Source organism: Syngnathus leptorhynchus, chromosome 3 (genome assembly GCF_054491065.1).
Source record: "Syngnathus leptorhynchus isolate UIUO chromosome 3, UIUO_Slep, whole genome shotgun sequence".
NCBI lineage: Eukaryota > Metazoa > Chordata > Actinopteri > Syngnathiformes > Syngnathidae > Syngnathus > Syngnathus leptorhynchus.
The window spans coordinates 18,513,021-18,525,633 of NC_141197.1; the positions used below are offsets into that span (position 1 = coordinate 18,513,021).

At 42.5% G+C, this 12,613-nt stretch overlaps 1 protein-coding gene and 1 long non-coding RNA gene across 2 annotated transcripts; one reads left to right on the forward strand and one right to left on the reverse strand.

The window, feature by feature from the left end:
- Positions 1–65: 65 nt before the first annotated feature.
- LOC147059603 (uncharacterized) lies at positions 66–3,369 on the forward strand. The gene is made up of 5 exons (XR_015065608.1): positions 66–95; positions 2,152–2,256; positions 2,379–2,488; positions 2,720–2,873; positions 3,022–3,369. It is a non-coding gene; the product is annotated as an uncharacterized LOC147059603 (long non-coding RNA).
- Positions 319–9,327, reverse strand: slc7a10a (solute carrier family 7 member 10a). Its single transcript, XM_085906970.1, has 11 exons — positions 9,097–9,327; positions 5,320–5,524; positions 4,999–5,150; positions 4,161–4,286; positions 3,895–4,048; positions 3,682–3,805; positions 3,201–3,304; positions 3,039–3,135; positions 2,799–2,948; positions 2,338–2,515; positions 319–2,266 (listed from the first exon to the last, which is right to left on the reverse strand). The coding sequence occupies exons 1-11, from the start codon at positions 9,197–9,199 to the stop codon at positions 2,166–2,168; spliced, it is 1,494 nt and encodes a 497-aa protein (XP_085763096.1). The 5' UTR covers positions 9,200–9,327; the 3' UTR covers positions 319–2,165.
- Between the last annotated feature and the right edge of the window lie 3,286 nt (positions 9,328–12,613).

Consider the following 12,613-nt stretch of genomic DNA (forward strand, 5'->3'; position numbering starts at 1 on the left):
TCATTGTCTCGTCAATTTGTTTGCATAAAGTTCCCTGCTTTCATTCGGGTTTCATTTTGGTTCACGGTACTTATTCGTGTCACATCCGGTTTTTGGTATGTTGGAAGCTGTGAACACTGTGCTGTTTGTTCCTGTGTGAATTCTTAGTTATTATTTGTGAACTCTGGGTTGCACTATTTTGGACTTTAATTTTCCCCGTTTTTCAAAATACATTGTCAGATAATTAAAAAACAAAACTAGGGAATCAAGCATTGATGATAAAAATCCAAGAATGGTAAGAACACAGTGATATGTGTACTGTATTGAAAGAGTCCATATTATGACACAGTTTGCATAAAAGAGTAGAAAATGTATCTTTGGGTTAAAATTATTATTAATCTTCTTACTCTTAAACAAACCAGGAAATGACATATACATAGCTGAGCACAAAGTAATGGCAGTACAATAGTAATTAATATGCATTTAACATATAAATATAGAGGGAGGTGCACCATTTTGTTTGTTGATCAGACAATAGGCAACAAAAAAAAATCAATTTAGCTTTATTCCCCTGGCATCAATAAAAATGACACAAATATGACAATACGCAAACATTAAACACGTGTTCGTCAAGAAGGCACATTCGCATATGTACGCCAATACTTCTCAAATAGTGGGGGCTGCATTTGACCCCAAGGAGCATGTTAATTAGCATACAATGTTATACAGAGGTGTAGACAAATTATACTATTTATAGTCACTGAAGAGATTTGGGGGAAAGGTGTGAAATGTTTTGGGGGAGCATAACAGAAAATAATTGGGAAGCACTGGCATACTCGTAGCATCAAAGATCTTGGAAGTCAACCAGATATGAACCACCACAATTTTGAGATTTAAAACAAAATCTTTAAAACATACTTAGAAAATGATTCTTCTCAACATTAGCAGCTGTGACGTCTCATTTTCAAGCAAGTTCAGCGAATGGAAAGCATCATGAAAGTCATTTCACGGAAAAGGCACATTGGGTGTGGAAAACTGAAGTGTAGTTAGTCCTTCATAAAACAACATTGAAAATCCAAAAGTTGACAAAACAAAAAGGAGAAAAAGGTCTTTGCATTGAAAATGTTATTTATAATGTTTCATGAAAAACTTCTTTCTTATGAGTTGAAATCCATTTTAGTGTGGACAAAAAAAAAAAAAGGCCAAATTGCGTAGAAGATCAAGTTTTTTTTATAATTACAGTAAGCACCCCAATCCACTGTTGGGTGCCATTGTGCGTCAGATAAATAGGAAGCGTTGGATCTGTGCAAAGGCTTGAGGTCCACAAGTGCTTGTGTTCAAGTCCTGTTGCAAACACTTTAGAACCCAAGACTGTCAATGTTTTGACTTGTGGGCGGCATCTCCCCATAAAATGTGTGTTTGTGTTCCTTGGATGTTTGGTCTTCCTGCAAGAAGGGCGGCCATCTTACGTTACCAATCGCTGAACCAACCTAACTTGAATATTCTCCATGGTGTTTTAAATGTCCTTTCATAAGATATATCACAGAGTACTACTCAAAGATTTGTCTGCAACAAGTTGTCAGAACCCTCAACATTGAAACGAATGTAAAAGAAATGTAAACCTAAATTCTGACAGTCATAATTCATGATATTGAGATAAAGTGTGAATTGTTGACACTTCATTCTTTGAGAGGCTCTTGCGACTCTTCATGTAAAAAGTACTCATGATAATGTTTTCAGTGAAAAAATACCCAACGTTGTCAGTAACAGTGGCCACGTAAGATGGCTGGCTTCAGGCTTCAGCAGTGAGCAATTTATTAATAGTCCATTCATATGTGGTGTGTCACTTCACTTTTAAGACATTTTCTGTTAGAAATACTTTTTTTTTTCCCCATCTCAACATCCTACACACAACATCCCAAAATGACATGAATAAATTTAGACAATTAAACACGCAAAGACAACTTGTGATGTCATTATAGCATGTTGTGTATGTGGAATTTTCAGGAAAATTAAACATTTATCGGAACAAGGTTGTTCTATAAAAATGTGGATACAGTGAAGCACTGTATATTATTTTTAGATGCATTGCGTCTTTCCTGAGTGTGTTTGCGTGTACCGTGTGTCTATGAAATCACATTTGAGGAGTGTAAGTGTAAATCTGTCCGTTAGAGGGCGACAAAGGCTCAGTCTGTGTCTTTGGATGAAGTAAGCGGTTGGGCCTCAGCTGGGTCCTCCTGAGGGAACATCACGTAGCACGCCTTCTGTCCCATGTAGGTGAGTTTCTCTGCAAGACATATGAACCACATGAAGCTCATGCGCACAGCTACGGACGTGGCACAGTAGGCCAGCAGTCACCTGTGACTTTGTAAACCCATTTGGGTTTGTTCTTCCACCAGACACCCGCAAAGTAGACAGGCACGCCGGTTAGCACGATGACCATACCCAGGCCGCACACCACCGGCTCAGAGTAAAGGCTGAAGCACAGCAGGACTACCCAGAACAGCATGTAAGTGATGGGGATCAGCAGGTTCACCTAGAAACCACACACAAATATGATTAGAAACATTCCAACACACACCCAAAAAGTACTGGCACTGTATGTTGACTTCTTGGAACTCACAGACTGGGCTTCATTTAGTCAGGCCATAGCTTAACTTAATAAACAATGTACACCTGCACCCAAAACTGTTTTTTTAATATTATGTCGTCGCTAATGTAATAAAATTCCCATTATAAGACACTAGGTGGCGCCCAACATCAACAACAGAGAGCCCTTATAGGGGAAAAGAGCTCCAGAGTGATTTTTTGGGGAATACTTTGATTGGTCGCATCAGGTCCGGCTTCTTCTTGCGGAGATAGAGCAGTCCGGCGATGGTGACGCCGTACGACAGGTAATTGATGAAGGACACATAGTTGATCAGGTTGTGCGTCTCACCGATGCACAGGATGACGATGGTGGCGAAGCACTGCGGGACACCGGGTGAGATGTTGCTTATTTGAGTGTGGCTAATGCGGTGTCCCGTGTTTTCCTTGTGGCAGGAAATGCAGTTACTCACGCAGACCAGCAGGGCGGGGATGGGTGTGCAGTTCTTTAAATGGATCATAGCCAGCAAGTAAGGCAGATGACCCTCCCTTGCCCCTGAGAAACATAACCTAGGCACACACAAAGATATTGTAGACCTCCACTAAGGCCAAAGAATTATTTGCTGGTGTTTTACCTAGAGGAGGTAAAGAGGTAACCGTTGATGCCCCCAAAGGTGGACAGGGCTACGGAAATGGGCATCACCCAAGAGAACATGCCCAGCAGCTTTTCACCAAAAGTCTGCAATATGACACGAGAGCAATCCATCATATTGATGATTTTGAATATGTGGATTATGAAAAAAATAAAACAAGTTAGTCAAAATGTGACATTTTCTCACATTGCAAAATGTATTGTTTTTTTGTTTTTTTTTAGCCCTTTGTTGGTTAATTAGCTGAGTCTACCAATGCATGTCAAAGTTTATGGACAAATATTTAGCGCAAATTGTGACCAGCGTGTGGATCATCAAAACAGTCGCATAGATTTCAGTCTTGTGTGATTTTATCGTTTGCGTTGGCTTAAACGGAGAGCTGCTTCGAAGATTTGAGCTGTCATGCTTGTGCTTCTCATTAGCGCAAATCCAACTCATGTGACTATCACTGCAAAGGCTTACTTACCACTGCCACTGCATTGGACTCCAGCAGCTCCTCAGGGGTCATGGAGGAGAAGTACGCGATGTTGGTCATGGTATACACCAGGGTCACCAACGGGATGGAGATGTAAATAGCACGGGGGAGGTTCCTAATATAACGAAATGAAGACACTGATGATGCTAGCAGTGCGTTGATCAGTGTCGTTAGCGGGGGATTAAAGATTGATAATAGACATACTTGCGCGGATTAACCACCTCCTCTGTGACGTAGTTGAGGAAGTTCCAGCCACTGTAAGCGAAGGACGCCTGCAGAAAGGCCAGCGCGATCTGGCCGACCGACGGTTCCTGACGGAACTCGAAGGCCGCACTGGGTACCAGAGCGTCGTAGTAACCTGCACACACCAGAACAATCCTCAACAGGGTTCTGGTTGAACTAAGATCATCGAAGGGTCTACCAGGGTCTCCGGTTCTGTCTAATAGTAAAAACCTCAGAATAGTGGTTACCTCGGCCGATTTGAACCAGTCCCACAATGATGATGAGGACCAGAGCCAGCAGTTTCCCCACCGTGAACACATCTTGGATCCTCGTGGCCCAGCGCACACTGGCGCAGTTCACCCACGTCAGGAACACTGCAATGTGAGATGAGCATTTAATATCGATCGGAATATGATTGATGATATTGATGATCTAACTTTGGAGAGACTTTCCTCCAGGAATTATTAGCCCTCAAGATAAGTGTGCAACCTTTTTTATTTTCTCTCCCTTTAAAGACTTTCTCAGAGGGGGGCGTTCTAGAGCATCCATCACAGGGCAAAACTTTTCCTCCCACCACTCTAACTGCTTCCGCAGCTTTTCTGTGGCACGGAGCTGGTTTCCCCCCCTCCTCCTCCTCTCTCCCTGCGCCCCCTTTTTGCTTTGCACTAATGCTGGAGTAGCCCCCCTTCCCTTTGAACACTCAACATGCCAAGCGTCTATCTTGCCACTGAGAAGAGGGAGGCGCCGGGCGTCCAGCAAAGTGACAGCGCAGGTAAATCTGTGTGCCAGTGAGAGCCGAAAGCTCGGCAGTGGAATACTAAAGGTCTCTCCAAAGGGTTCCTATTCTTAGTATAAATGAGCAGCCCACATCTTGACCTATCTGGTTCGCTCGTAAACGCATACGCTCGATCGAGTTAGCCTCGGCTAGCTAAAAGGACGGGACAAAATTGTTCATAAAAGATGAATACAGTCAAAAAAAAAAATCTAATTCTGGTAATTTATTGTTCAGTAATGAGTCACAAATCCACAGGTCACATGACCACCTTATAAGAGCGTGGTCAGCTTCATTGACGGTGAGCTACTCACGGACGCAGATGGTGGCCAGCAGCCGGGTGGCGGCGTAAGGCGGCAGGCAGTTGGGGAAGGCGGGCTGCAGCACGTAGTTGGCAAAGGTGAGCGCGATGACAGCCAGCGTGGTTGGGTACATGATGAGAACAGCGCTCCATAGTAACAGGAAACTAAGGCGCGGACAACAAACCGTTATTAGAAACGCATTCACCGGTAAAACAACAACACTGACCTCAGATCAACCCAATATTTTGAAAGGTTGTGAAATCTTGGTTATTTTTAAGGAACCCCACCTGACCCCCCCCTCACCTCTGCTTATTTTTGGCATCATATTCTTACCCGACAAGCCCGCCAAAGATCTCCGTCACATATGAGTAGTCTCCTCCCGATTTGGGGATGGTGACACCCAGCTCGGCGTAGCACATGGAACCCAGCACGCAGATCCCGCCTCCACCCACCCACACGATGAGCGACAATCCCACTGAGCCGGCATGCTCCAAGACGCCTTTGGGGGACACGAAGATGCCCGAGCCAATGATGTTGCCTGAGGACAGGAAAAATACATGCTCAAACAATTATTTTATTGTTTTATTTTATTTATTTTATTTATTTTATTATTCATTTATTTTTTTGCTTTTTATTTTATTTATTTTATTTATTTTATTATTCATTTATTTATTTTTTTATTTCTCGTGTAAATGCTCGGTGGGCCTGATTAAGTTGCCAGTCGAGGGTTTTTCCCGGCTCTCAATGAGAGTCGGAAAACCACGTTTTGCTTTCGGCATAGTAATGGAGTTCACTCTAATTCACAACTCATGGGTGGGGGGGGGGGGGGCGATTTATTACCTTCCTTTTTTTCTGCCCCATCCCATCCTTCTTTGAGGCCTCGGAAATCCAAATCACCGTCACTTGCTCTACCTACTGGACATTTTTTAGGCTTTCGTTCCCGTCCCACCAGTCGTCCACCCGTGACACTTTCTCACGCCCCTTTCATTGACCGCAATGCAGAACCGTTGCCGATGTATCACGAGTGTTGAGGTGGACAAATTAGCACTTGGTTAGCGGATGCCGCCATTCATTGTGACACCGGCGAGGCTACTCATACAGAAAGCGTGAAGGTGGAGCAAAAAAATGACGGTAGTTTTGGATCTTTGCCAAGACTTGCTGATCAAGTCATCGGCGGAAAAACTCAGCGTGGGGGCGGCTATTATGTAAATCAGCCCCGCTGTTACGTAACTTTTTTCAGAACAAGTCAGAAAACAAAAGATGTACTTGATTGTGTAATTCGACATTTGATGGCTGGACGGGCACAACTATGAAGCATTACAAAGTCGATTCTCACAAAATGTCCGCTTTAAGTGTATTGCTCTTAACTTTGCAATGCAGCCACTTCCATTTCCTGTTCTATGTTCATCGCCACCTTGCCACCTTGCCTACTCGCCTACTTTTGTTCTCTTGACATTTATAGCTTTCTCAATGGAATCGCTACCATGGTAACAGTAACCAGTAGTTGTCCCTATGGGGTCCATTATAGTGCAGCTTGTAGGGAGGGTCAAAACTAGTTTTGACGATCTACTAGAAAACAAGAAGGACTTTTATCTACTAATTGCCAATTTGTGCATTGAAATCTGTCTTCCTTGCTTCTGTAAACAAGATGAGGTTTTGTTTTTGGTCCTGGTTTCATGTTATTAGTGGTGCTCAACGATGCAAGTATATTTCAGATGTCGACGATCCACCATCTCAAATTCTTCAGCTGCAAGATGGAATTAGTTCCTAAAACGTCACTTGTCAGGATTGACGTTTATCTAGTATGGAGGCATTTCAATTTCTAAAAGGAACGCAAACTGGGCCGCACCAACTTTCACCCTCAATTGTGAACAATACTAATTGTAAGATGGCATAAGTGAAAAAAAAAAAAAGTGTGTGAATACTTTTGCAACTTTTAGAATATCTGGATTCTAATTTTGCCATTTGCCCAAAAGTCCAATTCAGTGAAAAAGAAATATTTTTTAAATGTCACCTCCAACTCAAATAAGCATGACGCTTCATGCATGGATGGACTTTGGATGCATGAAAAGTCACTCCAATGCTGATGTTGAATTTTCACAGCATCTCATCTGTAGAGGCACGCAATGGTCGCCTCATTATCATACATCAGAGCCAACCCTTGGCCGCTGTCCCCCCTTCCCCACTTCCGTTGCGTTCTCATCCTCTCCGAGGGTCAGCTAATGATGCGGCGTGAGTAGAGAGAAGCATTCATGCCTGTCACGTTTGCTTGTGGAGCTATTGTGTAATGTCCGCGTTTTCTTTGTTATGTCATAAACTAGTCCTCAACACCCCAACGCCTACCCTACGCAAACCTTTACCCCCAGTCATCCTTCTCGTCTGACTCACTGTATCGTTATGTTAGCAAACTTAGCTCCATTCTGGATTTCTCATCACACTGGTTTGAACTGTGCAGTGACCAAACCAGTACTAATGAGCTACGGGCATAAACCAAACCCAACGGCACCTGCACATACTCCCACACCATCCTTAGTCTCATTCAAATGTTCATGACTTGAAGCCACTTTCAAGCAGTTTATACTAAGACAGCAAACCTTTTGTCATATCAACAACCGATAATAAATGCTAACGGGGCCTGGCTAGCACGTGAGCCGGTGCTTAAGTGTAACTTCTCTCAAGAAAAGTGTGTATTGTTCCAGCTCCCCGCAGCCGCAGAACATGACGCCGCTGCCCCCGCCGAAGGCCTCTCCCGCTCCAACAGCTAATGTTGCGGTTAAAAAAGAACGCGTGGAATGGAGTCATGTGAGCACGCTGGCTCGCCGACATATTTACAGTCGTCAGTTGTCCCGAGTGGCGGTAAAGGCGCCACGGGCAAAGACCCCCAAGGTTTAGCTTGTTTTCTTTGAACTTTTCCCTGGTAGCCATCACTAAATAAACCCAGATGTTTGTTCTGTTGTGGGTGATGAACGTGTAGTATTTGTAAATGTGTGTGTTGTGTGATTTTTATGTGTGTGCATGCAGAGTGTTTCATGTGTGTTGTGTGTGTTTATGTGTTTGTTGTGTATCTTGTATGTGTTTGTATGGGGTGTTTGGGTGTGGCGCGTTTTTTTTTTTTTACACTTGTATGACAGGTGAGACTTATTGTGCGACTGAGCATTTGATTGTTGTCACGCATTTCTATTTGTGTTTGTTCACGGTTTATTTCATCAAAGGTTATCTTGGCAGAGGTTAACTTGTTCTTTTTCAATTAGGACAATGGAATGAAAGTTCAAGTTTAGACTGAGCGTTGTATTGAACTTTACGCTTTACTAATATATATTTTTTTTATAACTGAGTTAAGCATGCTATAAATACCACTTGGAACTTTGCCTGAAAGATTCATAAAGTCACATTTGTTTTTCCTGAGGGTCACTGTTTGAGCTTTGACGAAATCCTTCAGTGTTCAAATCCGAACCGCGGTAGATCCACTATGTGCACAAACATTGTCAGATTGGCGCATATCCCCTTTCATCCACACATAATAGCATCTATGTTTATGTAGACTGAATAACAAGAATTTTTGCTTATATTGGACGTTGCTTTATTTAGGCATCAATCAAACTAAAGGAGACCACCAAATGAAATGCGGCGTGCCAGTGTCACACACACGCATACATGTTGCAATGCAATATGTATGGCAGTGTAACACGACTCCGAAGAAGCCAGCCACTTCCTGCACTTAAAGCATCCACCCTCAGATGTTCAAAACCTCCTGCAGAACTGATCCACTATCGCTACGAGTCTGCAATAGCGCAGGCTGCACGCGTCTTACTACTTCAACACAAGTCAGCCACGTAGGCAGACAGTGATGCAACAGTTTCCGCCCCAAAATCCAGAAAGAGAAGAAAAAAAAAATGAAGTGGGAGTAGTAACAGCATCCCGCCAAACATCACTAGTGAATACCAGATTGTGCGTTAAAGATGATTTTATTTGCGTGAAGTGGGGATCAGTGCGCATGTGTGAAACACTCATTTAAGTCATATTCGAACTTTAATCCTCCAAACAACCTCAACGTCACTATTTTCACCTCATGAATATGAACTTTGATTGAACTTGTAGTCAGAAACTCACCGATGATGATAGCGCACGCGCTCAATAGTCCAATCTCCTTTTTCAATGTCACCCTATCGTCCTTATTTGTGTCCTTCTTCTTCCTTTTCGTCTCGTCCGCCATCGTCGCTGAAGCCGCTCCACGTCCAGCGGACGCCCCCCGAGAAGAGAGTTTCGCCTACCAAGCGAGTTGCAGCGAGGAGCGCTCTCGTGGAGGAGGACAGCCTTTATTAATACGAGACGCACACGCACAGCGATGTGAGAGGCGTGCGCATGCGCAGCCCTCACCTTTTTCTTCCTCAGGTGAGTCGCGGGGTTTCACGTGACTTTGCCGTACAACAACCCACTTGGCTGAGAGGATTTTCATAAACATCTGGAATTATTAATAATCAGTATTTGTTGGCATAGCATATATATATATTATAAATTACCGTGTGATATATCAATACAATGGGGGAAACCGACCGTGGTCCTAACGACATAATTGTTTTACAAAATAGAAGCCAAATCTACAGTTGTGCCTATGTTACTCCATTTATTCGTGTTTCAAATCAATACACCACATTCAAATGAATCAAACAAAAGTCATCCATTCTAACTCCTTCAAAATTGTGTGACATGTTTCCAAGGACAGTGCTACACCCTGGAGAAGGGAGCAATAGCCACGTCACTAATCTGTGTACCTCCATTTAAAACCCTGCAGCATTTTATTTGATCTTCTAAAATATATTTATCATTGAATTTCCCTGCCCTCCATGTATCTACCACCCAAGCCGACCTTTAGATCTGGCAGAGAAAAATCTTGCATGTTGTTGACATATGAAGGAAGCCTGAAAGTCCCGAAAGACCAGAACTGAGATTCAACACTAGGAGCTAGATATGCCCAGCGCTTTTCGCTATCATGCTGCATGCGATATGATATGTGAACGAAAAAAAGCTCGTTGCCAATATTTTGTCAAAGGAGGTCACATGACGGGCAAGAGCGGAAGAACAAGTTTGTGCAGCCTGCCGTGTCATCATTTTGGGTGCAAAACGACCATTTCCTGTTGTTTCAGCTCAAGTGACACAAGGCCTTCAAGGTGGAGGATCACTTCCAAAAGCTGTGTTTGTGTAACACACACAGACACACACACGCTACTACAGTTCAAGGAGTTAAATGGCTAAGTTGCATCTGGCGAATGCTAACAAGCACACAATTAACTTGCAGGGTAACACCCCCCCCCCCCCCCCGCCCACACACCCCACCCCACCACCATTTCCCCCCCAACAAAAAAGAACAGTGGGCTTCAGTGTGGCTGCGAGATGGCACGACGAAGAAAAGGATAAAGAGGAGGAAGAAAGGTTGAAGGGACCAAATTCTGCAACAGATCACAGCACACACTAAAAAAAGACAAGCACACACACGCTTTACTACACACACGCATTGAGTGGCTGATAATGATCTCACTCAACGCAGTCCATCCGAGAAATACTCTCCTGATTTTCCAGCACAAGGAACAGTGGGGAAAAACAGAGACACATAATGAGCAGATTTAATATTTTTTGTATTCCTTTATTTTGTTTTCCCCCTCGTGTTGTATCTACATTGCTAGACTCATCAGACACTTGGTTTTGTTAAATAAACAATATACTTGCCAAAATGAAGGATTACAAAGTAACCATATCGATGAGTGTTTGCTTCTGTGGTGTTTCTAGCTGTTTGTTTACATTTTGTCCAATGAGATCTAAAACCATTTTTGATTTTCCACTTCCCAATAAGAAGACATCTGTTGTTTCTTAAATTTTCTTTCTTAAAAAGAAGAAATCAGTACATTGATATTAGTTTAATTTGATGCACAAACCTCGATACGAAGTCGTCATGTAAACATAACTCCAATTAAAAAAATATATATATTTGATTGATTTTATGAATTTTTACTGGTGGTTTAGCATCCACCTCGTTCACACATTCAAAAGTTGTTCAGAGTAGGCGGTAGAAATTAGGCCATCCTTCCCGACTCTCCGTCATCCTTTCATCCGCCTCTCGATGCATTCGCGCTGCGCTGCCTCCATGGATTTGTTGTGGTTTGTTACCACACGAGGAGCCCGAGTTCTTGCGGCCCGTGAGCAGGGGCGGCATGGCAACGCCGCCTCCGCCGCCGCCGCGTTTCCTGTCGGAGGGTCTAACGCCGGTTGTTCGCCTGCCCCGTGCCCCCCACTTGTGCTTGGAGAGGCGATACACTCACGGCCGTCTCTGTGCGGCTATTGTGCAAAGACAAATGAGCGGAAAAGGCAAAAGCGGCCTCAGTTCACGGTGCTCGCAAGACCACAGTCGCTATGTTTCAGAACAGAACAATATTAGGAAACCTTAAAACCGCAATTGACAATTTAAGGATGAAGAAATGTTTGATGAACTCAAATAAGTCAATTCAAACATTCTCTCATGCTCGCTGTTGCCTGAAAATCTGATTGATCGGAGTTCAGGAAACGACCAATCCGGGATCATCTTGAGCAAATTCAGGTGAGCCGCTTTGAGCAACTCAACACTGCAACTGTTCCATTTTCCATCGCTCATGCAGAGTAAAGTCACAAATTAAATAGTGACAAATCCAATTGACTTATTTTAAAGTCGTTGACACAAGGGCTTTGTATATCTGCAGCCTAGCTGTTTAAATATTTACATCTTCAAATAATTACACAAGGACAGAAATATTTTTTTCTTGAAAATAATCCAATACTCCAAGGTGAGCAGTATCGGTCAGCAGTATAACTCAACAGTAATTGAGTAAAAAAAAGAATGATATGTCTAAGACACAGTACATGCCTGTGCAACTATATTTGCACATATTCAGATCACACACAGTGACTATATGAAAAGCCTCACAGTAAAGCCTCTTGGCAAACTATTTAAATAGGTAATTGCCTTATAAATATGTATTTATATAATTAAGCAATGAATGATGAATGATGCAAATTGAAATTGACCTTTTTTTTTTTTTTTTAAATATGAGCGTCATTGTGGTCACCCAAGATATTTTGTCAGCCGGAATAAATTTAAAGTGAACAAATATTAATGGTGAGATTTTTTTTTTTTTTTTAATGAACAAAAGTTAGATGAAATTATTTTACAATCGTGAATCATCAGACTGTCTGGTGCATTAACTTAATTATTTATGTTGAATGTGTACATGTAAAGATCACAATAATTACAACCTAAAAAAAAACTTGCAAAAATGTCAAATATTTCTGACTATGAGCACACGCTCGCTCAGAATTGCATCATTGCTTTTGCTCACCTGGTTGGTAAAACATGACTCTCTACCGTCCTCTAGCGGTAAATCTGGGTTAGTGCAATATTTGCCTGCTTAATTTTGGTGTGGGAAATGTCTTTTGTATAATCCTAGTGTGCAAATCTTGTGTGGAAAAAACAAACAACCTGTTCAACTTGAAAGTGCCCAAGTGAACTTTTCACGGGGTCAGGAATTAGACTGAAATGACTCAAAAGTGATTTTTAAGCCATGTTAATTCAAGTTATGGTTGACGTGGAAATTATGTGGGT